This window comes from Musca domestica, unplaced genomic scaffold (assembly GCF_030504385.1).
Source record: "Musca domestica strain aabys unplaced genomic scaffold, Musca_domestica.polishedcontigs.V.1.1 6, whole genome shotgun sequence".
NCBI classification, from domain to species: domain Eukaryota; kingdom Metazoa; phylum Arthropoda; class Insecta; order Diptera; family Muscidae; genus Musca; species Musca domestica.
In genome coordinates, this window is record NW_026712363.1 from 7,082,670 (window position 1) to 7,106,689 (window position 24,020).

Here is a 24,020-nt window from a genome sequence, read left to right on the forward strand (position 1 = left end):
GTCCAGCAGTTTGTAAACAATCAAAATTATCGTGTTTTCTTGCCAAATAGGTCAACTGAAAATGTGCACCTTCGGTTGGTCACCAGAACTCAAGTGCCGGTCATGGTGATGTGTGGGCCGCCATAACAGCCGATGGTCGCTCTCCCCTCGTATTAATCGACCGTGGCATCAAAATAAATACCAAATATTATCACGAAAATATTCTGGCGGGTGTATTAAATCCTTGGGCATGCAAACATTTTGGCTGCAGACCTTGGACATTCCAACAGTACTCAGCACCAATGGTTACAAAATGAATTTTCTCGCTTCATTTCCAGCGCACAATGGCCACCAATATCTCCGGATACCAATCCGTTGGACTATTGTATCTGGAGTATTTTGGAAAGCAATGTTGGCACTAAAAAATACCTAAGTGTCAAGCAAGCGCTTCGGCGGGAATGGGCCAAAATACGGCAGAGTAACATTCGGACAGCGTGTGACAGTTTCATTGGCGGTTTGAAGGCCATAATTCGTGCCAAAGGTGACCAATTCAAACAAATCTAAATGTATTCTAAAATTTGATGCAATTTCCGACATGTTTTACTTTCATTCAATAAAATTAAAAAAAAAAAAATAAATAAAAATTATTGCGTTTGGCTTTGTTGCAGTTTTTTTTTTATCTCACTCTGTACTTTGATAATTCCCAGCGGATAGTTCCCACTCAAATGGTGTTCTAGTCTTAAAGGGGCCTTTCTTATCTGACGAAATATACTGAATTTACCATTGTTGATTAATTTAAAAATTATTCCACATAAATAAATATACTGCACAATATATTAGTATCCTCCTTGTAGATATCAGAGCTAGTATTATTTTTTGTGCTATTGACTGGAAATTTCCTTGCATCTTAATCTCTATACCCTTTTCCCTTTATATTAAGGAGTCTTATGTTTTACTTTCTTTGGCAATTATTTAGGAAAAAGTTTATGAGTATCAACTTGGTAATATTTATTTTTAGAATTTTTTTTATATTCCTTAAGAAATTACAGTTTTAGTAACTGTATATATTTTTCGACAATTGGACTTGGTATCAATTCAATTTCATTAAAAATGATCAGTTTTCACAAATAACTAATGACATGCGGAAAATTAGATATAGCCACGACTGTCTGTTTTAATTACTAGAGTTTTAGATTTTTTGATGTTTTCAATATGGATATGTCTCAACTGCATCAGAAGATATCGTGATTTAAACAATCTAATATAGTTTATTCGTCTTAATTTATGCTGATTAAGAATGTAAACTACAAAAGGGAAGAAGAAGAAGGTATTCTTCTTATAAAACTTTTCTCGCTTTAATTTTCTTTCAACCCAAAGATTATCAACGAATGATTATCTTTTATTTGTTTTCAATTCCAATTATTAATTTTGTTATTCACCCTTAACCTTTGGCATAAGGCGGCTGAACCTCTCTTTTTTATACACAAAATTGTATGTACAAACATTTTTCGCACAAAATATGTTACAAATCATTTAACGTTTTAGAAATCTGGAGGGTGCTACAAAATTTCCGATGAAAAATGTCTGGCGTTGGAAAAAATACTACAGTGTTTAAATTTGAAGTACATAGACAAATTGTTACACCCTATGCCAAATGTAATACAGGCTATATTACGCTTATACATAAGATATTCTAAGATATAGAAGATACAGATATAGCTACTAAATTTACATTTTTAATAAAATATCATTTTTATTGTGCACAAAATTCCTAATATTTTCCAGAACAAAGTAGATTTTAGTATGTGGAATCGAATTAATAAGAGGAGTAAATCTCTCAATATTTGTAAAAACCTATTCGTATATAACTACACCTACTATATATATTTGGTATCCAACTGGATATTTACTCCATCCAACTCCATATTATACAGGGTGAGATAAAAAATGCAACAAAGTCAAACGCCATAACTTTTACATTTTTATTTTAATGTTATTGAATGAAAGCAAAAAATGTCGGCAATAGCATAAAATTTTAGAGTAAGTTTAGTTTTGTTCGAATTGGTCACCTTTGGCACGAATTCGACATTTATTCTGATGCCACGGCCAGTTAACCACTTTCGGCCAAGCGAAGCAACTCTTTAGCTCTTTTGATCAAGAGAGACCAAGTCGCTTCTTTACTTTTCGAACCATTTCTGCTGATGTTGCTGTTTTCTTCCGTCCACTTCCTTGGCGTCGGGCTATGCTACCAGTATCACGGTAACGAGCGATGGTACGACACACAAAATAATACATTTAAATGCTGAAGTGCTCTAACCATAGCCATTTGTGGTTTTCCAGCCAAATATAAAGAAATCACACTATCACGCTTGAATTCCATCACGAATAACATTTTTTCTGGAAAATTCTGACCAAAATGTTTTTGTACGTTTGTAAACAATATAATGAGCTGTCACTGGAATAATTTCAACAGCTGTCAAACGAGAGGCTTAGAAAGACAGCAGTCTGAAGTTGGTTGCAGATTTTTATCTCACCCTGTATACTCCTCCTTTGCTATTTGCTTTTTCGCATTAATTTTGAATCATGCTATCAAGCTCGGACTAGAATATAGCTAGTTATCCCATTTATATATTTTGTTCGAATTTAAACCTTTCAATAGTAAATATATTTGAGATTTCGCGCACCAAATATCATGGCTAAAATACAAGGCTTAAATACAGTCTACAAATGCCTCTGGCTAATTGGAATTGTTGGAATAGGTCAAATTAATGGAAATCAATTTAGATTAAATAAAGCTACCATCAATATGTTCCATACGATTTAAACCTGCCCTAACGTCTTAATACCTAATAAAAATTTCCAGTATAAACACACATTAATTACTATCTCTGCTAAGTATGAAGACTGGTGTAGGGTATCACATTTTGTCCTTTCATTGAAGGTTTCATTCGTGTTTATTCAATGAATGTGTTTGCAGAACAATTATTGGCGCTACATGAAAACTGACAAACTTTGATTAAAGCGTTGTTCCAATTGATTTACATCGGAATGAGAAATAAACAAATTAAATTGGAATATTTCTATGATGTCAGGTGTTTATAAGTACCGTTTACAATTTCACAGAACAAATCCCACTTAACCTGTATAGACAACAACAATTTGTTAATAGCCAATTTTAGAGCAAGTTGTTGTCCGAACGCTATCGTTATCATAAAGTGCTTCGAAATGTAAACAAAAACACAAAAGAACATTTCCACTGCTCATTTCAGGCTTTATCTGTGAAGACAATAACGACGATAAGTACTCGAAACATAAAAAGATGACAAACAACAGCAACGGCAATCACTAACCTAAGAATAGAAATTCAAACGTACTTACATTCATTTGTACACACACACCTACATAATAGAATGTATTTCTAAGTACAAATAGACAAAACGAGAATCTAAACAAATAACATAGCCATGGTAGCTCTCCCCCATTCTACTTTCAATCAATCCCTGATTGAAACCATTTAAAGAAAAATATTTGGATGTATTGAAGAATTTTTCAAATATATTGATTTGATATTTGTTCCTGTCACTACGGGACGATTGATTTCCCTTATCACCGTTTGTGACTTGTATTGGGGGGTAAGCAAAAAAAAAAAAAAAAAAGAATAAAAAATAAATATTTTTAAAATACTAAACAAATAGAGGAATCAAGTTTATTATGACACCAGAAATAATTTTAATTTTTTTACGATATTTAACAGTATTTCTAAAAAACGGAATCTGTGAAAGAATTTGATGGAGTACGATAAAAACAATCCCCCTTATTGGCTAAACAAATATGGCTACCCCTAAAGAAGAGCAAAACTTTCAAACAATGTTACTAAACCTTTACAAACATTCCAAATTGAGTATTTTCTTTTTTTGTGAGATTATTAATTTGTAGACATTCATTTTATTGGAGATTTTTTGCCATTGAAAGGGAAATGAGTGTAGTGAGTGTAGTACTTTCAACGGCAGGAATCTTTCAATATATTTACGTTTATTGTAACTAACATTGGTTTGGAATATTCCCATATAACTGCATAGAGATACTCAACTCAATGAATTTTTATAGGTTTCGGAAAAGTAAATAACGCTATGTAAATGCAAAAAAAAAAAACTTTTTTTTTAAATTTAAAGTTCTCAGGTTGATATAAAGCTATCATGAAACAATGTAAACCACTAAGGAAAGACAAAAATCGGGCGGTGTCGAATTAATGATACCCAACACCACTATGAATATTTAGTAGAGTCACGTGTAGCAAATGAACGTTCATATTTAGGCTTTAGAGCGGTTTAGATTTGAAAAAGGTTACAACTAGAAGCTATATCTTAATCGATTTCCACTAAACTTGACTGAGGTTAATTAATTTTGTATGTGACCTCTCCAACCAAATATCGTTGCTACTGAGTGCGTGTTATGACTTTCAGAATACTTAAATAAAATATCGGACGAAACAACTTTATTTGGTCAAATGTAGCGTCTTTAATTTATTATTTACATCGCAGTAGAGGGAAATGTATCTAAATCTGAACCGATTTCTACAAAGCTTTAAAAAGGCATTTTTTAGGATATACCCCATATTTTGTACCAAAATTCCATTCAGTATAACAAATTTGGCGAACAATATACTTGAAATCGAAAGAAGATATATAGCTATTGCCAAATCTGAACCGATATCGATCAAATTTGACGGAGGTATTTCTGAACTGTTTCTGGTACGATATATGATTGTTGTGAAATTCATATTACAAACACCAAATTGAATGAAAAACAAGTAAATAAGCTGGCAACTTTTGTCAAAAGCCATTACAATATTCAAGCGCGAAACTTGAAAAAAATGGTAAATAATGTAGATAAAATCATCAATATATGGAGGTACTATTGTATGGAGGCTATACCAAAATGTGGACCTGCACAAACAATTTTCTGCCTTAGGCTGCAGTATCCATTACGATCTTCAAATACAAATTTTAAACAATTCCGATGAATAATGTCGCTAAAATCGCCAAAATGCCGAATATCGGAAAGTACCGTTATATGGGGGCTATACAAATGCATAAATCGATTCAGAGTGGCATTCTATGGTGATCATCAAAGGAAACTATGGGTCTATCTCGTTTTCTTCCGTCTATTACAAACAAATGCGCAATGCTGTGAGGGGTATCAATCCACACCAAATGTTACGCTGAGGACTATAAATTAGGAACTGAAATGTGCAAATCTAGTAAGCAGTTCATCTTTTTTCGACAGCTTAGGCCAAAATATCAGAACGACAAAAAATTGGTATAGAGCTGTAAAATCTAGTTTATTTCACTGAATCACTGGGTCTGAGTTGTGTAGTGTGACTGACAATCTATATATTTATTTGTTGTGAGTTTCAAGCATCAAATATGAAACAATTCCGTTGAAAAATTACACTCAATCATCAAAATAACGAATATGGGAAGGTTCCCCTAAATGGAACAATAGGAAAACTTAGACCTATGTTTAATTTTAGCCTCCTATTCGTTCGAAAGATAGCGTGATATCAATTACAGACACAGACAAAAGGACGGGAAAAGCAAAATCGGCGTAGAATCTTACGCTGATCATGAATATATATCCTTTGTAGCTATATCTGGACCAATTTTCTCCAAATTTGATTTACTTGCTTTTAGACGGAATTCGATGGGATGTACCAAAATACAGGTCATTTGGACTTATATTACCCAATCAACCCGAAATCGATGGAAGATATATGGGAACTATATCTAAATCTGATCACCAAATTTGGGCCAAACAAAATTGGAAAATTTCATATCAGTCGGATAATAAATGCGACCTGCATTTTGTTCCCAAAAATACATGGACGGATTGACATGCATAAATCGACTCAGAGAGTGATTCTATGAAGATCCTCCAAAGTAACTATGGGTCTTCTAACTCGCTTCTTTCTTCATGTTACAAACGAATGCACAAAGACATAATACCCTTACGACTATGTGGTGTAGGGTATAAAAACCTACATTCTAAACCATTACAATAAATAAATAAATATATATATATATATATATATATATATATATTTTTTTTTTTTTTTTTTTTTTTTTTTAAATTCTTGCATTAGTTTTTTATACCCACCACCACAGTATGGAGGGTGTATTAAGTTTGTCATTCCGTTTGTAACTCCTCGAAATATAAATTTTAGACCCCTCAAGGTATATATATTCATAATCAGCATACAATTCTATATCGATTTAACAATGTCCATCCGTCTGTCCGTCTGTGGAAATCACTTTAGCTTCCCAACGAAATGAAGCAAGTTTATAACAAATTTACTCAAATGTGTATTATGTCTGCAGGACTTTGGTATTGAAAATGGGTCATGTAGGTCCACGTCTTCGTATAGCCCCCATATAACGGTACCTCCCGGTATGCGGTATTTTGATGATTTTAGCGACATTATTTAGAGGAATTATTTCAAAATTATTATCTGAAGTTCGTAATGGATACTACAGCCTATAACAGTTCCCCCCGATATTCGGTATTTTTATGATTTTAGCGACATTATTTTCCGGAATTGCTTCAAATGTGGTATTTGAAGTTCGTAATGAATACTACAGCCTATGACAGGAAATTTCTGTGCAGGTCCACGTCTTCGTATAGCCCCCATATAACGGCACCTCCAAATATTCGGCAGGCTTATGACAAAAGTTGCGTATGCAGGTCCACATCGTCGGGTTCAGTTAGTGATATATAAATGTCACTATATTGGATGTTGTATGGGGGTCAAATAGACTGATATCGATAATCGGTATAAGAAATTTGGCTTTAAAGTTGGAATGTCTGAAATGTAGAGTGATATTGTAAAAGAAAATCAACGTTAAGCCCTTTCTTCCCTAGTTTTTATACCATCGTAGTTTGTATGATCTACTCACGAAAATTCGCAATTTAAAAAAATTTATTTGTTACAGGCAGCTAGCCCTCTACATTTACATAGTGGTGTAGGGTATCGCAAAGTCGAACCGTCCGACTTTTGTCCTTTCTTTACAAATTTAATGACAAATATAAAACTCTTCGAAATTATCTTCTATCCACTGATTCGGTTATAATACCAAAGTCTATCGATGTCGTTATATGGAACTAAATCTCTTAATGGTATGATAATTAAATCGTCTTCTGTGGTAAAATTTCTTGGACTTTTAAATTTATATTTCCAAGTAAATTTTTTTGAGCTTTCTTAAATTTTCATATTTCACAAAAAAAGTTTAATATTAGTATGTCTGTATGTGTGTTCTCATCGTATAATTGCTTTCGATTTGTTGCACTTCATGTATGAGGTATTCTTTTTGGCATCCAAAAACACCGGTAACTATGGCAATGTAAAAGCTTTTGTTAAAAGGAAAAAATACTTTTTTGAAGAGTTTCTCTTAATGGCCACGTGCCTATGTCGGCGAGTTTATTTTCAACATCATGAATGTACGTTAATGTAGAGATATGGTTACCAAGGCGTTGAATTTAATTGGTCCATAATTATTAATTTTAAAGCATGACCCAGATTCTGTATCATTTTTACTTTATTATTTAAAATGTTTATTTTATATCGATTTTAACATCTACAATAAAGTGCAATTTTCAATTAAAAGCTATTCAGTTAAGCAATCATTGTTATGGTTTATTATAAATATTTATGGACTATCATAAACAATTGTCGTCAATATTTATTGATGACACCTCAGTCAATTGAGTTCACGTTAATCGCAATACAAATAAGTATTAAATAAACATAATTATGTTTACACGGTTGGTTAGTTTGTCCAAGGCATTGAAACGATTTCCTTTTGTTTAGCAAAAGTTCATTGCAAAGTTCCGGCCCACATTGAAAATGTTGATTTAAATCTTTGTGCACGTTTATATTGAATTAAAAAAGAATCCGGCATTTATAAATTCCATTATCTCTGTTCTTGTTGTTGTTGTTGTTGTTTTTAGTTCACTTTAGAACCTACACCACTAATTGAATAGCATTCCAGTGCCTGTAAGACCTGTCTGTTTTATTACACAGATAACATCAGTTGCTGTCTTATCATCCATTCACTTCGACAACTCGTCGACTTAATTATTTTAGGGGGGAACTGAAATGGCTGTGCTTGCTTGGAACTGTACATAGACTTTTTCACTTGTTTTTGTTCGCTACAAATTAAACAAGATTTTGTAGATTTCTGGTGGCAGCACCTAATTAGAAATAATCTACATTAAGCCCTCGGGGGTTAACTTTCTGTAAACAAAATTTGGAGGTTAATTGCGAAAACGATGTTATTAAGTGAAATGTAGTTGCTCTGACTAGAGTCCATCAAAAAGTCAATTTAAGTTTAAAATTTCAGGAACAGTTGCTTTAAGGAAATTCCAAACAAATACGTTTTACTTTGTCATTAACTAAAGTTATTTGGTCTAATGAAATTTGATACCATGTTGATAAACTTTATCCTGAAAACTTCGACACACATAGCAGCGGCAAATATTTAGATTTACTTTATTGAGAATTATTTTGTTTGGGTGTTTAACAAACTTCCAGGACTGTAGAATCTTTGACAAATATTGTAATGACAAGCGAAGAGGACGTAAGTTTCACAAAGTTTGGACTTTTTATTCCCCCACCATGAAATTTATATATTCCAATCTTCTTTTGTTCCTATAGATTGGAAACAATGGTCAAGTTTGCACTGTTCATTATTTCGTTTATCTGCCAGTCTTCCGAAAGTCATATGACACAGGGCTGAAAACCTAAAGATAAATATAATGGCACCGACCGAATTTTTGCAATTTGAATTTTCAATAGAATTTGCCTAAATTGACATTTTTATACCCTACACCACCACTGTGCAAGGTACCATGTCTTTGTGTATACAGAAGAAAACGAGATAGACCCCTGGTTTCTTTTGATTATCTTCATTGAATCCCATTCCGAGTCGACTGATGCATATCCGTCTTTCCGTCCGTTTGTGCTTGTATTTTTGTAAGCAAAGTACCGGTCGAATTATTTTTATATTTGTTGGCCCATGAATAACTCCTATATAAAATTATTGATAATCGGACCAAATTTAGATATAGTACTCATGTATATCTATATATTATTCCAAATAGGATGGGAAATAACTTTGTGAAATTTTGCGAAAATCTGTTTAGATACAGCTATAGCTTCCATGTTTATGTGATTTTCTATACAAGGTATCAGCCGAAGACTTAAATTAAGTCTTCTACAAGTCGTAACATGCACTCTATACGATTGATATTTGGTACGAGAGGTCACATACAAATGTCTCCGTCAAATTAATGAACATTAATTTAGATTGAGATATAGCTTCCATATATTGGTTTCATTCGATTTCAAATCTAAAGCGTTCTAAAGATGTAGCAATATAATTCCGAATATAAACGTTTACTTTGTACAGGTAGCTTGATTATCAATGTCCGTATTAATTTTATCTAACGACGCAGAGAAACATACTTAACGTTTTTGATTATACCCTACACCACATAGTGGTAAGGGTATTATGTCTTTGTGCATTTGTTTGTAACATGGAGAAGGAAGCGAGATAGACCCATAGTTACTTTTGAGGATCTCCATAGAATCACTTTCTGAGTTGATTTATGCATGTCAATTCGTCTGTCCGTCCATGTATTCTTGTAAACAAAATGCAGGTCGCATTTATTATCCGATTGAAATTAAATTTTCCAAACAATATTTGTTTGGCCCAAGAACGAACCCTATTAAAATTGGCGAGAATCGGATCAGATTTAGGTATAGCTCCCATATCTTCAACCGATTTCGGGTAAATTGCGCACCTAATGGCTAATACAAGTCCAAATGAACTTGGTACATCCGACCGAATTCAGTCTAGAAGCAAGTGAATCAAATTTGGAGAAAATCGGTTCAGAAATAGCTTTAGCTCTCATATATATGCTTCATCCGATTTGGGGTTTTAAGTCCCTCACATGCTTAATATGTACTCCAGAAGAATAATATTTGGTACCGGATATCAGATACTGCTCAAAAATACCTCTATCAAATTTTATCGAGACCGGTTCATATCAGATTTATTGTGTAATGGCTAATGGCAATGGCTAATACCAGCCCCAATGGGCCGAATTTTGGCAATTACGACTGAATTCATACTATAAACCAGTATTTCAAATTTGGTGTAAATTGGTTCAGATATAGCTATTGTTTCCACATATATGTTTTATCTGACTTGGGGTATAAAGTCCCTCAAAAGCATAATATGCATTCCACAACAATGATCCTTGGTACCATATATCAGTTATAGCTCTGAAATAAGTGTTTCAAATTTTGTCGAGATTGGTTCGGATTTGGATATAGCTCCCATATATATTCTCTACCGATTTCCGGTTAATTTTGCACCACATGGCCAATATAAGTCCAAATGACCTGAATTTTGGCATATCCGACCGAATTAAGACTAGAAGAAAGCATATTAATTTCGGAATATCGGTTCAGATATAGCTATAGCTCCCATATATATGTTTAATCAGATTTGGTGTTTAAGTCCCTCATACGCGTAATATGCATTCGACAACAATGATATTTGGTACCAGATATCTTATAAAGCTCGGAAATACATTTGCCAAATATTATCGTGAACGGAAAAGATTTGGATATATCTCCTATATATATATACTTAATCCGATTTCTGGTTTATTGTGCAAATAGTTAATATCAGCCCAAATGGAGTGAATTTCGGGACGTACGTTTCCATTCTGTTCAACTCGGCTCCGATATATATATATATTTTTAATATAATCCTACTCCTCCACCTCCAAACTATAACTGCACTAAAACCAAATATTGATAGATGGTATGATCTACTTGAAATAAATTCTATTGTTACGGGAGCTCTACTAAATATGCATAGTGGTGTATGGTATCATAAAGTCGGCCACACCCGATTTTTGACTTTTCCTTACTGGTTATTAGCATAAAATATAAAATATTTTTTCTGGTACATTACTTGTTTAGGACAAAATAGATACAAAACAAACGAGAGCCAATGTATTCGCAGAAGTAAAATATCAAAATGTCATGTGTGACAAAAACGATTCTAATCATCATATGAAAACATACGAGGAAAAAGTACATTCTATGACCAAGATGTTACCTTACTTTCAGTGCAAGTGGACTCCCAACGACCACAAAATGTCGACAAATAGAATTTCCTAGGCTGAACAAATACAATCACAGATGCTTGAATCCATTAAGGAATGAAGCACAAAAAAAAACGAAATCAATTTCACAAATGTATAGAACCATAAACTACAAGAATGAATGACTAAACCAATTGCTATTAAAGCACAGTGATTAGATTTTGGGACAGTTTTTAATTAATTCGTTTATTATACCCTCCAACATACATAGTATAGAGGGCATATTAAGTTCGTTCCGTTTGTAACTCATCGAAATAATCATTTTAGACCCAACAAAGTATATACATTCTTGATCAGCGTAAAATTCTAAGACGATCTAGCCCTCTCCGTCCGTCTGTCCGACTGTTGTAATCACGCTACAGTCAAAACGATATAAAGCTACAATTTTGCACAGATCCCTCTTTTGTCTGCAGGCAGGTCAAGTTCGAAGATGGGCTATATCGGTCCACGATATCGTTAGTCCCCACATAACGGTACCCCCCAATTTCCGATATTTTGATGATTTTAGCCACAATTTCTGATGGAATAGTCTGAAAATCCACACGAGGAGTTCTTTATGTCGACTTTACTCTCTAAAAGAGAATCGCCTATGGTATAGCCCCCATATAACGGTACCCCCGATATTCGGTATTTTGAAGATTTTAGCCACATTTTCCAATGGAATTATCTGAAAATCCACACAAGGAGTTCCTTGTGAGTACTTTACCCCTAGACATAGATTTGTCTATATAGGTCCACAAAATCGTATATCCCCATAGTAGGTATTTTAAAGATTTTAACAGAATTTTTAATGGATTTTACTTTATTTTATGTTTTTTTTTTTTTTTTTTTTTTTTTTTTGAAAATGTTCTAATTTGTTCCAAATGAGGGTATTTAAAGTTTGGCCCAGCCGAACTTACTGTTTTTCTATTCGAGTTGTTTGCATTTTGAAACAAAAAACATGCTCATTTTCATAAAATTATATTTATATCACAGCATAAATTCATATGTTGTACAATAACAGTTGTTACCATTGTCGCTGGCCCTGCTTAAATTATGACAATTTGTCACGAATATGTAACTACAAATATATGTGAGAATGGATTATCCTCTTTCTATTATGAAAAAAAAAAAATACAGCAAGTAGAACTGTGGAAAGTATTGCATTTCAAATCGATATTCTCTGATTTGGTGCAGCTGTTTTACACAGCTTATAAACTATACACCAACTACATAAGATCTATCAAATATCCCAAACAACTTGTTATACAGTACCCAATATGGTGATAATAAATATACGTCGTGCATGTTGTTATATACATACTTGTGTCCATATTGAAGGCAGTACTTTTAGTTCCAATTGGGGTTGTAGTTAACAAAAGCGGATACATACATACTCTTAGTAAAAGTATATAATATTAATGGATGGTGGGATAACAAAAGACTTTTTTATGCACTCCACAAAATGTAATTTGTGGAAAAGATTTGTGGAAAATTACCAACAGTACTTAAAGGCGATTCTGGCTTTTTATGCTGATTTCGTTGACGAATATAGCCAAATATCGTAGATAAGCATATCATATAGATGAGTCTAAATTTGGTGATACAGACGGACCTCTTACGTTCGCAAAAAAAATTAGGGTTTCAAATGAACCAAAAGTAGAAAAAAATTCGTGATTCCACAATTGAAGCCAATCGACATGTCTGAGAAGAGATTTAAGGACAGAGAAGAATTCTAGCCTTTTGGATGACCATTGGATTATATTTAGCTGTAAAATCGACCACACAACTAAAAGCACGACGGTGTGGACAAATGTCCCTGGTGACATAATTTCAAAAGCGAAATCTTTCAAAATGGATTTGGACATAAGGGGGCTTCTAACATATTGTAGTGTTGTAGGGTATCACATGATCGGGCCCGCACGACTATAGCCTTTGCTTACTTGTTTTAAATTTGAGTTTTTTTTGGTAAAAATATGCGTTACAAATAAAAATACTGTAAATTCTCTTGAAAATGAGATATATGTTTTATTAGTTTTATGAAAATTATGAACTTTTGTGGGAGTGGTGTCAGAAAGTGTGGATCGATTAATCCATTTTCACACATGGTCTTATGTTGACAAATTTTTGAGGTGTACAGAATCCGAAGTCTGAAGAAATAGGACATTCATTTATCCCTATACAAGAGTTATTATTCGAAATGTTGACGTTTTGTCCAATTTGGCTCCGGTCTTTTGTCCAAAAAAAAAAAATATTACAAGGTGCCACGTTTAAATTGCATAAGGAACACCATCGATTTACCCACTTGGCCTGACATCGAAATTAGTTTAAACAAATAAAACAACAACCGGGCCGAACTTTTAATGCCATCCTCCCCAGTCTCTTTGTTTTTTTGTCTGGGATGTTCTTCCCAGAAGTTGTTTTAAAAATAACTTCTATGACAAAAAAAAAACTTTTGTACCCAAGTGATGAGATCGTAAAATTTGAGGAAGAGGAACCATAGAATTCCATAAAACTAAAATTCTTTTGAAAAATCTTCTAAATCTTACAACCGCACTTGTAAACATTTTCATCTTTCTCCACTTGTTATGCTTTGGTTTTACATGAAAGAAAAAGCATAACCATGTAAATTGGTTTTGTATGTTACAATAAAAAACCCTTTCATCGACCGTGCCTTGTCTATCTATTGCGTCTTAAATTCCGAATTTGAAACAATTTTGTATTATCGAAATACCGAAATCGGTGGGTACCGTTATATTTGCGCTGTAGGACCTAGATATTCACTGTTCTGCCACCGAAGCTAGAACCCATTATGAATTACAAATACCATTTTTTTTACAAATCCATGGAAAAATGTGGCGAAATCGGGAAGTACTGTTATAGGGGGGCTTTGCCAAAGGTTGGACCGAAATATCTTATTTTCACTACCAATCATGCGAATTCTTGTGCCAAGTTTTGAAGCTCTGCATAAAAATAATGTGGAATGTATCGTAATTAAAATCGGAGAAATTCGACCTAAGTTTGAGAAACATTTGGGCCAAATCGGATATTACATTAGAAATACATACGGAAGACTAACGTGGCCATATCGACTCCAAGTGTCTTGTGATGTCTTCATTGGAAGCAACGGTATTTAAAACCATTATTCTAATTGGGGAAATGTTGGCTATACCAAATCCATTAGACTAAAGATAAGAATATATAAAACGCTTTTTATACCCTCAGCCATATGGCTGCAGAGGGTATGTATCATTTGATAGGTCAAAACTTGCCTAGTCGAAATAACGTTTCTTTGGACCAAATCTGTTTTAGGACATTTGGAGTCGTTCTAGCTATGTCCGTCCGTCCGTCTCCCTGTCAGGCTGGGTGGTGCGCAAGACAATTCTCGAAGGAATTATCCGATTTGGTTCAAACTTGAACATCGTAATATTTTTTTCAAACTTATATCGAGTTCGGAGATGGGCAATATCGGTCCGCTTCTTCTGGTACATCCCCCACAAAAGGTCGAAATATTCCAAAAATATATTTTATCACAGAAAGAGACGATAATCCGATTTTGCAAATCCTAATATTTGCGTTAGTGCTAGGTCAGGTGCGAAAATGGACAATATCGGTCCACTATATCAAGTACCTCACCCACAATGGGTTAAAATTTTTAATAATTACAGCGCTTATAAAATATGATGTAAGGGTCAGATTGTCTTCAAATTTCACACATCCCAATAAATTTATTACTCCAAGGTCTGGTCCGCTCCTTCTAGTACCATCCCCACAAAAGATCAAAAATTTGAATAATTATAACTCTTATAAAATATGATGTTAGAGTTCGATTGTTTTCAAATTTCTAATATTTTTATGAACCGAAGATCTTGTATTAAAACGGAATATATCGGTCCACTCCTTCTGGTACTTCCCCCACAAAATGTCCGTTAAGTTCATAAAACGTTCAAAAGTTCCACTTAGACTTGACACATCTGAATATTTCTATCAACACAGGATCTGTTATAAAGACGGTAGAGATCGGACCATTACTTCTGGTACCTCCCCCACAAAGGGTCGAAGTTTTGAATAACCAAAACGTTTGTAAGCATCAGCTTCTTTCTATATTTTACACATTCCATTATTTCCACCAACAAAAGATCTATTGTGAAGATGGGATATATTGGTCTACTCCTTCTGGTACCTCCCCCACAAAGTATCCATGAAGTTCATAAAAAGCGAAATTAACATCCGATTCCATTCAAGACTTGGTACATCTCAATATTTACAAAAACCCAAGATCTGTTATAAAGATAGTAGAAGTCGGACTATTTATTTTGCTACCTGCCCCACTTAGGGTTCAAGATTTTAAAAAACAAAACGCTAAAAGAAAGCGAAATAAGCATTCAACACTCTTCAAATTCCATACATACTAACATTTTTGCTAACACAAGATCAGTTGTGAAGATGATTTATATCTGTGAACTCCTTGTGGTACCTCACTCACAAAGGGTCACAATACGTTTATGTGTCATAACTAGCGAAACAAGTCAGCGGCGATTCTTTACAACTTGCCATATCTAAAAATTTTTTCCAACTGGAATCCTGAGATGAATATGTAATTGATCGAAATTTATGATTTCGCATAAAATTGAATATAAATGTTCGATTTCCTTCTAATTTTGCACATACCAATATTTTTATCTGTATTAGATGAAGTATGAAAATTGAATACTTCGGTCGGCTTATGAACCGAAGATCTTGTATTAAAACGGAATATATCGGTCCACTCCTTCTGGTACTTCCCCCACAAAATGTCCGTAAATTTCATAAACACACATATTTCACAATTTGCACAAATCTTATATAAAGTAAAGAAAATAGTCGATATAGTCCAAATCTGGTACGTTGTAATATTTATATCAGTCATACGCCAACTGCTTCGGTACCTCCACCATAAAGGGTGAACAGTTTAAATAATCATCTGGGGGGTATACATCTGTCGGTAAAACCGGCTGATACTATTTTACTTGTTTTGATTGGCCGATGACTTTTCTGGTTTCTTCGTAGGGGAATAAAGAAGTTTCAGGTGGACTTATATCGATTTTGACCCTACTCTCCTTTGATATTTTTCAGCCGATGACTTAAACCAGTTAAAAAAGCGTTTTATATATTCTCACCTTAAAGGTTTAATAATTTAGTTTCAAAATAAATGCAGTTTTGTATGAATGAATGTACAAGAATAACAATCTATGATATATTATGGGACAAGTTTATGTCATGTTTTTGTTAGTTTATAAATTCCAAAGAAGAATTCAGGAAATACTATGCCAATTTTTCTAGCCTTGAACTATTGAATGGTTATTTGCCATAATGCTACATTTCACATAAAAACAAAGGAAGTTTTCGAAAATGTAAAATGACCTAAAAGATATTTTATGTGAATCCATATTTCACACAATAGAAACCGTATTATGTCTCTGTGTTTTTTTTTTTGCCTAAATGTATGTAAGAACTTCTATGCAAATGAAATGTTTTTGGGTGCGGAAGAATTTGCATATTACAAGGAAATCGATGGGAACTTTTTCTTCGCATAGGAATTTTTATACGCATTCCTTTAAAGGTTCAGTTTGGCACAATTTATGAAGCAAGGCGAAAAGGGACAGTGTTAGGAAGACATAAGACAATATTTCCTTTTGCTTTAAAATATCTGTGTTTGTTAGAACTTAAAGATCGTGCTGTATAAAGAATGTGGATTTATTTATGTTATAGATAGTTTTTTTATGAGAAATAAGTGTGAAATGTTGTTTATTGAATAATGGAATCTCATAATGAAACGACGGAAGCAGAAGTAAAAGCGTTGGACACAGAATTAAAAGATAATTGTAGGGGAAGTGATGATCCAAACAAAAAAGGTTATTGTTGCCAAAAGTCAGGCGGGCCGACTTTATGATACCGCAAAACACTTTGCATACTTAGTAGAGCAATCCATAACAAATAAACGTTTTTATAGGGAATTTATGAGATTTATGAGAATAAAATTATACCAAATACGATATGGCTTTAGAGTAACTAATATATGGGAGAAATATCCTCCTCTTAATATCTATTAATTTGACGGAGGCATTTGTGTCAAAATCCATTCTATTTGAGCTGATGTTACGTTTAGGCACAATAAACGTGAAATCAGATAAAGATATATATGGGAGCTATATCCAAAACTAAACCGATCTCTATAAAATTTAACAGAGGTAGTTTTATCCTGTTTCTGATAGATCGGATCAAATATCGTTGTTGTGAAGAGAATTTAACGAGTGTGAGGTACTTAAATACAAACTCGGACGAAACATATATATTGGATCTATAGCTATATCTTAACCGATTTTCATTAAATTTGATACACTTTACTTTATTCTAGACCGAATTCGTTTGTATGTATCAAAATCCATTCGATTCGATAAAGGCTATTTCTGAGCTACATTTGATATATTTCCCGAAATATCGTTGTAACGGAGTGCATATTACGACTGTGGCGAACAAAAAATAACAAACCGGATGAATAATATATATGGAAGGTATAGTTATATCTGAACGATTTTCACCAAATTTTACATACTTATTTTAGGTTTAATTTGGTCGTATGTGTCAAATTACATGCTATTTAGATTAATATAACACATTTGGGACACAATAAAAGGCAAATCGGAAGAAACAATATAAAGGAGCTATATCTAAATTGATATTATCGATTACATCCAATTTCAATACGGATTATCCTTGGGCTAAACAAATGATTTTTGCAAAATTTACAGTTAGAGATCTGGTTGATGGAACTATGGTTCATCTTGACGAACTATGGTTCTATCTCGCTGGCTTCTCCTTGTTACAAACAAATGCACCAAAACCACAGGATTTTATCAAACGGAAATGGCATAAATGGAATATAATTTAGACAATTATATTTAATGGGAAGATTATAATGTTCTCAAAAATAAGCAATAAACACTAAAACAAAGGCACAGCAACGCGGACCGGATCATCTATATATATTTTTAAGTACATCTTTCAATTATATTGAATTGCCTAAGCCACATAATGCAATCTTATGTCAATGAATCTATCAAATTGCCGACTTTTAGATCATTGATGTTTTTCTTGTTTAGGGGGTTTAAGGTTTCATTCGCGGAATCGGTAGAAATTTCTCAATCAAATTCAATAAAATCGGCTGCAATTTTGATTTCATACCGTTTAGAAATCATGCTGTAAGTTATTTAGTTTTGTCCACCACATGATTGAAGGCATATAGAGGACAGCTCAACTTTACTTGTATTCTATGACCTCAATCATAAATATTTTTTAGGGACATACAGAGAAGAATTCTACTTCAATTAAACTATGTCCATCTGTCTGTCTGTCCGCCTGTCCCTTGAGATCATGAAAGAGGTCCCAATCTTTTAATATATCTTTGAAAGAAGCACAGGCCATTGTGCATGTTCCCGCCGAGTTAGCTCTAATATCCAGTTTTGAGATATATCTTTTCCGGCCATAATTATATACATTGATTTGCGGACGTAGCCAGAAATATAAAAAAATCAAGAAAACTGTTTAGAAAATATCCAAAAGTTTACCTGGCTACGTAGGTGTACAGCCTTTTTAGTGTTTCACGTTCTTACAGGTGAATTTATTGGCTATGGCCCTTTAATAGTGGTATCCCTTGTGATATCATGCACTTCACGAAATCCAATCTCAAAAATTTTGCATTTCGATTTCTTATTGGATGACATTTGCATACGAAAATAGAAGGTTCGCGTTTTAATCTATATATAGATGCGTTGGTCCTTCTTGGACTGAAATAACTGATACACTGATTTGATTTGCTTAACTTTTTCAATGTGAATTCAAAGCCAAAGGATAATATGTCCAATACAAAATAGAAAGTCAAATGGAAAAAAATTAATTGTGATACAAATAAATGACAAAAAAATAACAAACTAATGACAAATTGTACCCAAATTATTTACATTTTTCGTGCCATATTTTTTAACGATTTTATACTTTTCTGCTTTTCTGCCAAAAAAAATCATCAAAATAAATATAGGGAGGTACCATGGGGGTTATAAAACTGGCACCTGCACAGACAATTTTCTGTCATAGGCTGTAGTATTCATTATGAAATTCAAATAGCAAATTTGAAATAGTTCCGGTGAATAATGTCGCTAAAATCATCAAAATACCGAATATCGGGGGTACCGTTATATGGGGGCTATACGAAGACATGGACCTGTACAGACAATTTTCTGTCATAGGCTGTAGTATTTATTACGAACTTCAAATACAAAATTTGAAATAGTTCCGGTAAATAATGTCTCTAAAATCATCAGAATACCCAATATCGGGAGGTACCGTTAAATGGGAGCTATACGAAGACGTGGACCTACATGGCTCATTTTCTGTCTTAGCTAGAGTGATTTCCACAGACGGACGGACATTGATAAATACACATAGAATTTTATGCTGATCAAGAATATATATACTTTGTGGGGTCTAAAATGTATATTTCGAGGTGTTACAAACGGAATGACAAACTTAATATACCCTCCATACTATGGTGGAGGGTTTAACAAGTACGAAAAGCTATAGTCGTGCGGGGCCGACCATGTGTCCAAATCCATTTTGGAGGATTTCGCTTTTGATATTATGTCACGGAGCACTGCCTAGATATAACCCTTAACATTTTGGGAGATTTGTCCAATATTTACCCACTCCGTCGTGCTGTTTGTTGTTGTGGTCCATTATACAGCTAAATATAATCCAATGGTCATCCAAAATGCTAGAATTCTTCCCTGCCTTAACTCTCTTCTCAGGCGTGTCTATTGGCTTAAATTGTGTGATAAGGAATTTTTTTTCTCTTTTTGGTCCATTTCAACCCCTAAATATGTTGAGGACATCTTTGAAAACAATATGCCTAGCTCTACTGATCCTAACCCTACCCATGTGAAAATTTTCGTGAGGATCGGACGATATTTGTAATCTGTATGTAATATCCCCAACCTGTGTTGTAAGGTGAACAAAATTTTACAAAATATACACTTCAATATTATAAGTCAAATTGAAAAAAATAAATAAATAAAAAAAATATCACAAAATGCTACAAAATCTATATTAACATCATTATTGGCATCTTTTTATGCGATTTCTTTTTTTTTTTCGATTCAATTCTTTTATGCCAAGAGGGCATTTGTCAAAATCGGTCCAACCATTCTTGAGTTATATTATTTAAAATGCTTTGAATATACACATTGTTTATATTTCGCTGTATATATCCGATATATTTACTATGGGCATCTACGTTACGGTCAGGATTGACCATTTCGTCTATTTATGATTTCGCCGGGATTAAAAATATTCGCGATTTACCCAATGACCATCAAAATTGGAAGACTTCCGCCAAGCCCTAAGCTCTAGACCTATGCTAACTTCTGAGTCGATTGGTCTATAATTGTGACCTGTAAAGCAACTGCAAAATCAGGAAATTTTTCAGTTTTTGGTCCATTTCAACCCCTAAATATTATGCGATCATCTCCAAAAGCAGTAGGTTTCTATTCTGGCCCTAGCCCATCTATATTCTAAATTACTTGAAGATCGGGTCATAATTGCGACCTGTAGAGTGATTACAAATTAACATGGACAGACGGACGGACTGATATACATAGCTAGATTGACTCAGCTCGGCGAGATAGGAACATCCATATTCCTATGTAGGAAACCAATATTTCAAGGCTTTACATAATTTTTGGCCCAATCAAACTTACAATGCCCCCAACAAATAGTGTTGTAGGGTATAATTTGAAAATTCATATTTTGGTAATGGGAATTTTTATTGGAATGCTATATCCCAACGCGATTTTATTCAAAACAATTTTTACGAAATAGTTAAATGCATATTAACATTACAATCATGTTTAAAAATTAAGTTTGCATATGTAGCGCTAACATTTGGAACCATTTAAAAATAAAAATGACTTCGTCATTAGTACAAAGAAAAACGAAAACAATAACAACTTTAATGGGATCTAATTCTGTCTACAAAAATCAAACAATTTTATGGAATCGCATCGAATATTTTTGCTGTAAAGCGAAACTAATTTAACTTCGGTTGGGTTTACCTTTTAATTTCCAGAATGCATTTTTACACCCACTCAATAATTTGTTACCTTCTTGCCATTCTCATTCAATGACCTACATTTTCGATCCAATGGCAATCTGATTTTTGGTGTTTGCTATTCAATGCATTGCAAGTTGCAAATGTATGTATTTCAATGCGAGTATGTTTGGAAATGGTCAATACCATTGTTTTTAATCCTCTGGTTGCCCTAACCACACAACAACAATTTCAAGATTTTGCACAAATCTTTTATAAAACCACCATTTGTTTGTTTGAATAGATTCTTCGAATTGGAAATAATTCTAAATACAAATGGAACCAGACAAAGGACAACAGAAAAAGGAATAGACCACACAGAATTAAGTACATCCGCAAAATAACGAATCGATAGTAAATTTTATTTTTTCCATCTCTTACGGGTTGTCGTGGCGGTTGAATGCTGGCAGCTCTCCAAATATTTGTAGAATATGATGGTTTAATCGCATTCAGCATTTGCGAACCTTTTCTCAGCAGAACATTCATGTTGCCGAAATGGTTTTTTACACTAAACTTTTGCTTCGAAGAAATTTACAGCAATTCAATGTTGCATCAGAATTTTAACATGTATTTGGTATTTGTCCTTTCTTCCGAATTCAACCGCTCGAATTTGTTACTGTACGGTTTAACAAGACGCTTTAAACTAAAGTCCAGCTGATAAATTTGCTGTAAAACAAACGACTGTCCACGGTCTTACTGATAATAGCGAGTTCTATATTACGTAGATCGTTTGTTCGTTTGTACTTTCAGACTACACAACAGAAAAAAGCGGACAAAACCGAAAAAATAATAACAAACGAAATACAAACAACTCAAAGAGCATGTGAAGTGCAAGTGATAATTTCCCCGATTCACTTTGCCCGTCTGGAATTGTATTCATTGAATTAGACAGCGCGTTATCAGTTACAAATATTTAACAAATCGTTTTATAAGAACATGCCCCATTGGGCATACATATGTACACATGCATGTACATATGTACACAATACAATCAACTAACAATCCAACTATGTACACTCATTGACGCTTTCAATTTTTTACTGAGATTTGCTAAGCTATACCCTTATCAATGGGAGCACAAGAAGTTAAACCAGCAATTGAAGAGTGAAGTTGAGTTGATGAAAGTGTTGGGGTCAAACATTCATATGTATAAACAAATACAGTTTGTCACAAAAAATGTTATCACATCAACAAAGCGAAAGTACATCAAAATCTTACAAATTAGAACAAAATAAAAATATTAAATTTTATAAAATTAGACAGCGGACTACAAATTGTTTCACTAAAATTGCCCTGTTCAACAATAAGTCTATAAGAGGAAATCGTTTGAAGTTTGATTGTAATCTACGGACTCAAAAACCGCTAAACAGATTTTCTTGCAAATTTCCAAACAAGCCACAGCATCGCCTGAAAGTAAAATAGGAACTGGGGATATGGCATCAGAATTAGAGGTATCTCCAAAAAATTTAAATTTGGTATGCACACATAAATAGGGTGAGATGAAAAAACTGCAACCAACTTCAGATTGCTGTCATTTCTAAGCCACTCGTCCGACAGCTGTTAAAATTATTCCAGAGACAGCTCATTATATTTTTTACAAGCGTAAAAAAGCATTTTGGTGGGAATTTTCAAGAAAATAAAATGCTTTTTGTGATGGAATTCAAGCGTGATAGTGTGATTTCTTTATATTTGACTGGAAAACCACAAGTGGCTATGGTTAGAGCACTCCAGCATTTAAATGTGAATAAATCTTTTGTGTGTTGTATCATCGCTCGTTACCGTGATACTGGTAGCGTATCCCGACGTCAATTAAGTGGACGGAAGAAAACAGCAACATCAGCTGAAATGGTTCGAAAAGTAAAGAAGCGATTTGATCGAAATCCACGCGCAGTGGCCGAAAAATGGCTCGTAAGCTGAACATATCGCAATATTCCATTCGGCAAATATTAAAAAATGAGCTCGGGGTAAAGCCATTGAAATTACAATAAGTGCAAGAACTTACGTCGCCACGATGGTGATGGCCTTTCGTATTAATCGACCGTGGCATCAAAATAAATGCTGAATATTATCGCGAAAAAATTCTGTAGGGTGTATAAAAGCCTTGGGCACGCAAACATTTTGGCCGCAGACCTTAGACTTTCCAACAGGACTCAGCACCATCGCACTCGGCACCCGTCATCCAAGAATACTTACAAAATGAGGTTCTTCACTTCATTTCCAGCGCACAATGGCCTCCCAAATCTCCGGATACCAGTCCGTCGGACTATTATGTCTGGAATATTTTGGAAAGCAAGGTTGGCACTAAAAAATATCAAAGTGTCGATTACCCCAAGCAAGCGCTTCGCCGGGAATAGGTCAAAATACCACAAAGCAACATTCGGCTACGTGTGACGGTTTCATTGGCCGTCTGAAGGCCATAAATCGAGCCAAAGGTGACCAATTCGAACAAATCTAAACTTATTCTAAAAATTGATGCTATTTCCGACATTTCTTTTCTTTCATTGAATAAAGTTTAAAAATATATATATATAAATTATGGCGTTTGACTTGTTGCAGTTTTTTTTATTTCACCCTCTATATCTATAAAAGAGGAAAACGGCATACAAATTTTTTTGCAAATTTCCAAACAAGCTACAGCATTGCCTGA

General features: G+C 33.8%; 1 protein-coding gene across 1 annotated transcript in view; it reads right to left on the bottom strand.

Moving 5' to 3' along the window:
* LOC101895972 (delta-1-pyrroline-5-carboxylate synthase) overlaps nt 1–22,050 on the bottom strand; it is a 60,073-nt gene extending 38,023 nt beyond the window's left edge. Inside the window, exon 1 of the mRNA XM_059129114.1 lies at nt 21,755–22,050. Coding sequence (XP_058985097.1) covers nt 21,755–21,859 — 105 coding nt within the window. The 5' untranslated portion in view covers nt 21,860–22,050. The remainder of the gene's footprint in view (nt 1–21,754) is intronic.
* Nucleotides 22,051–24,020: the final 1,970 nt, after the last annotated feature.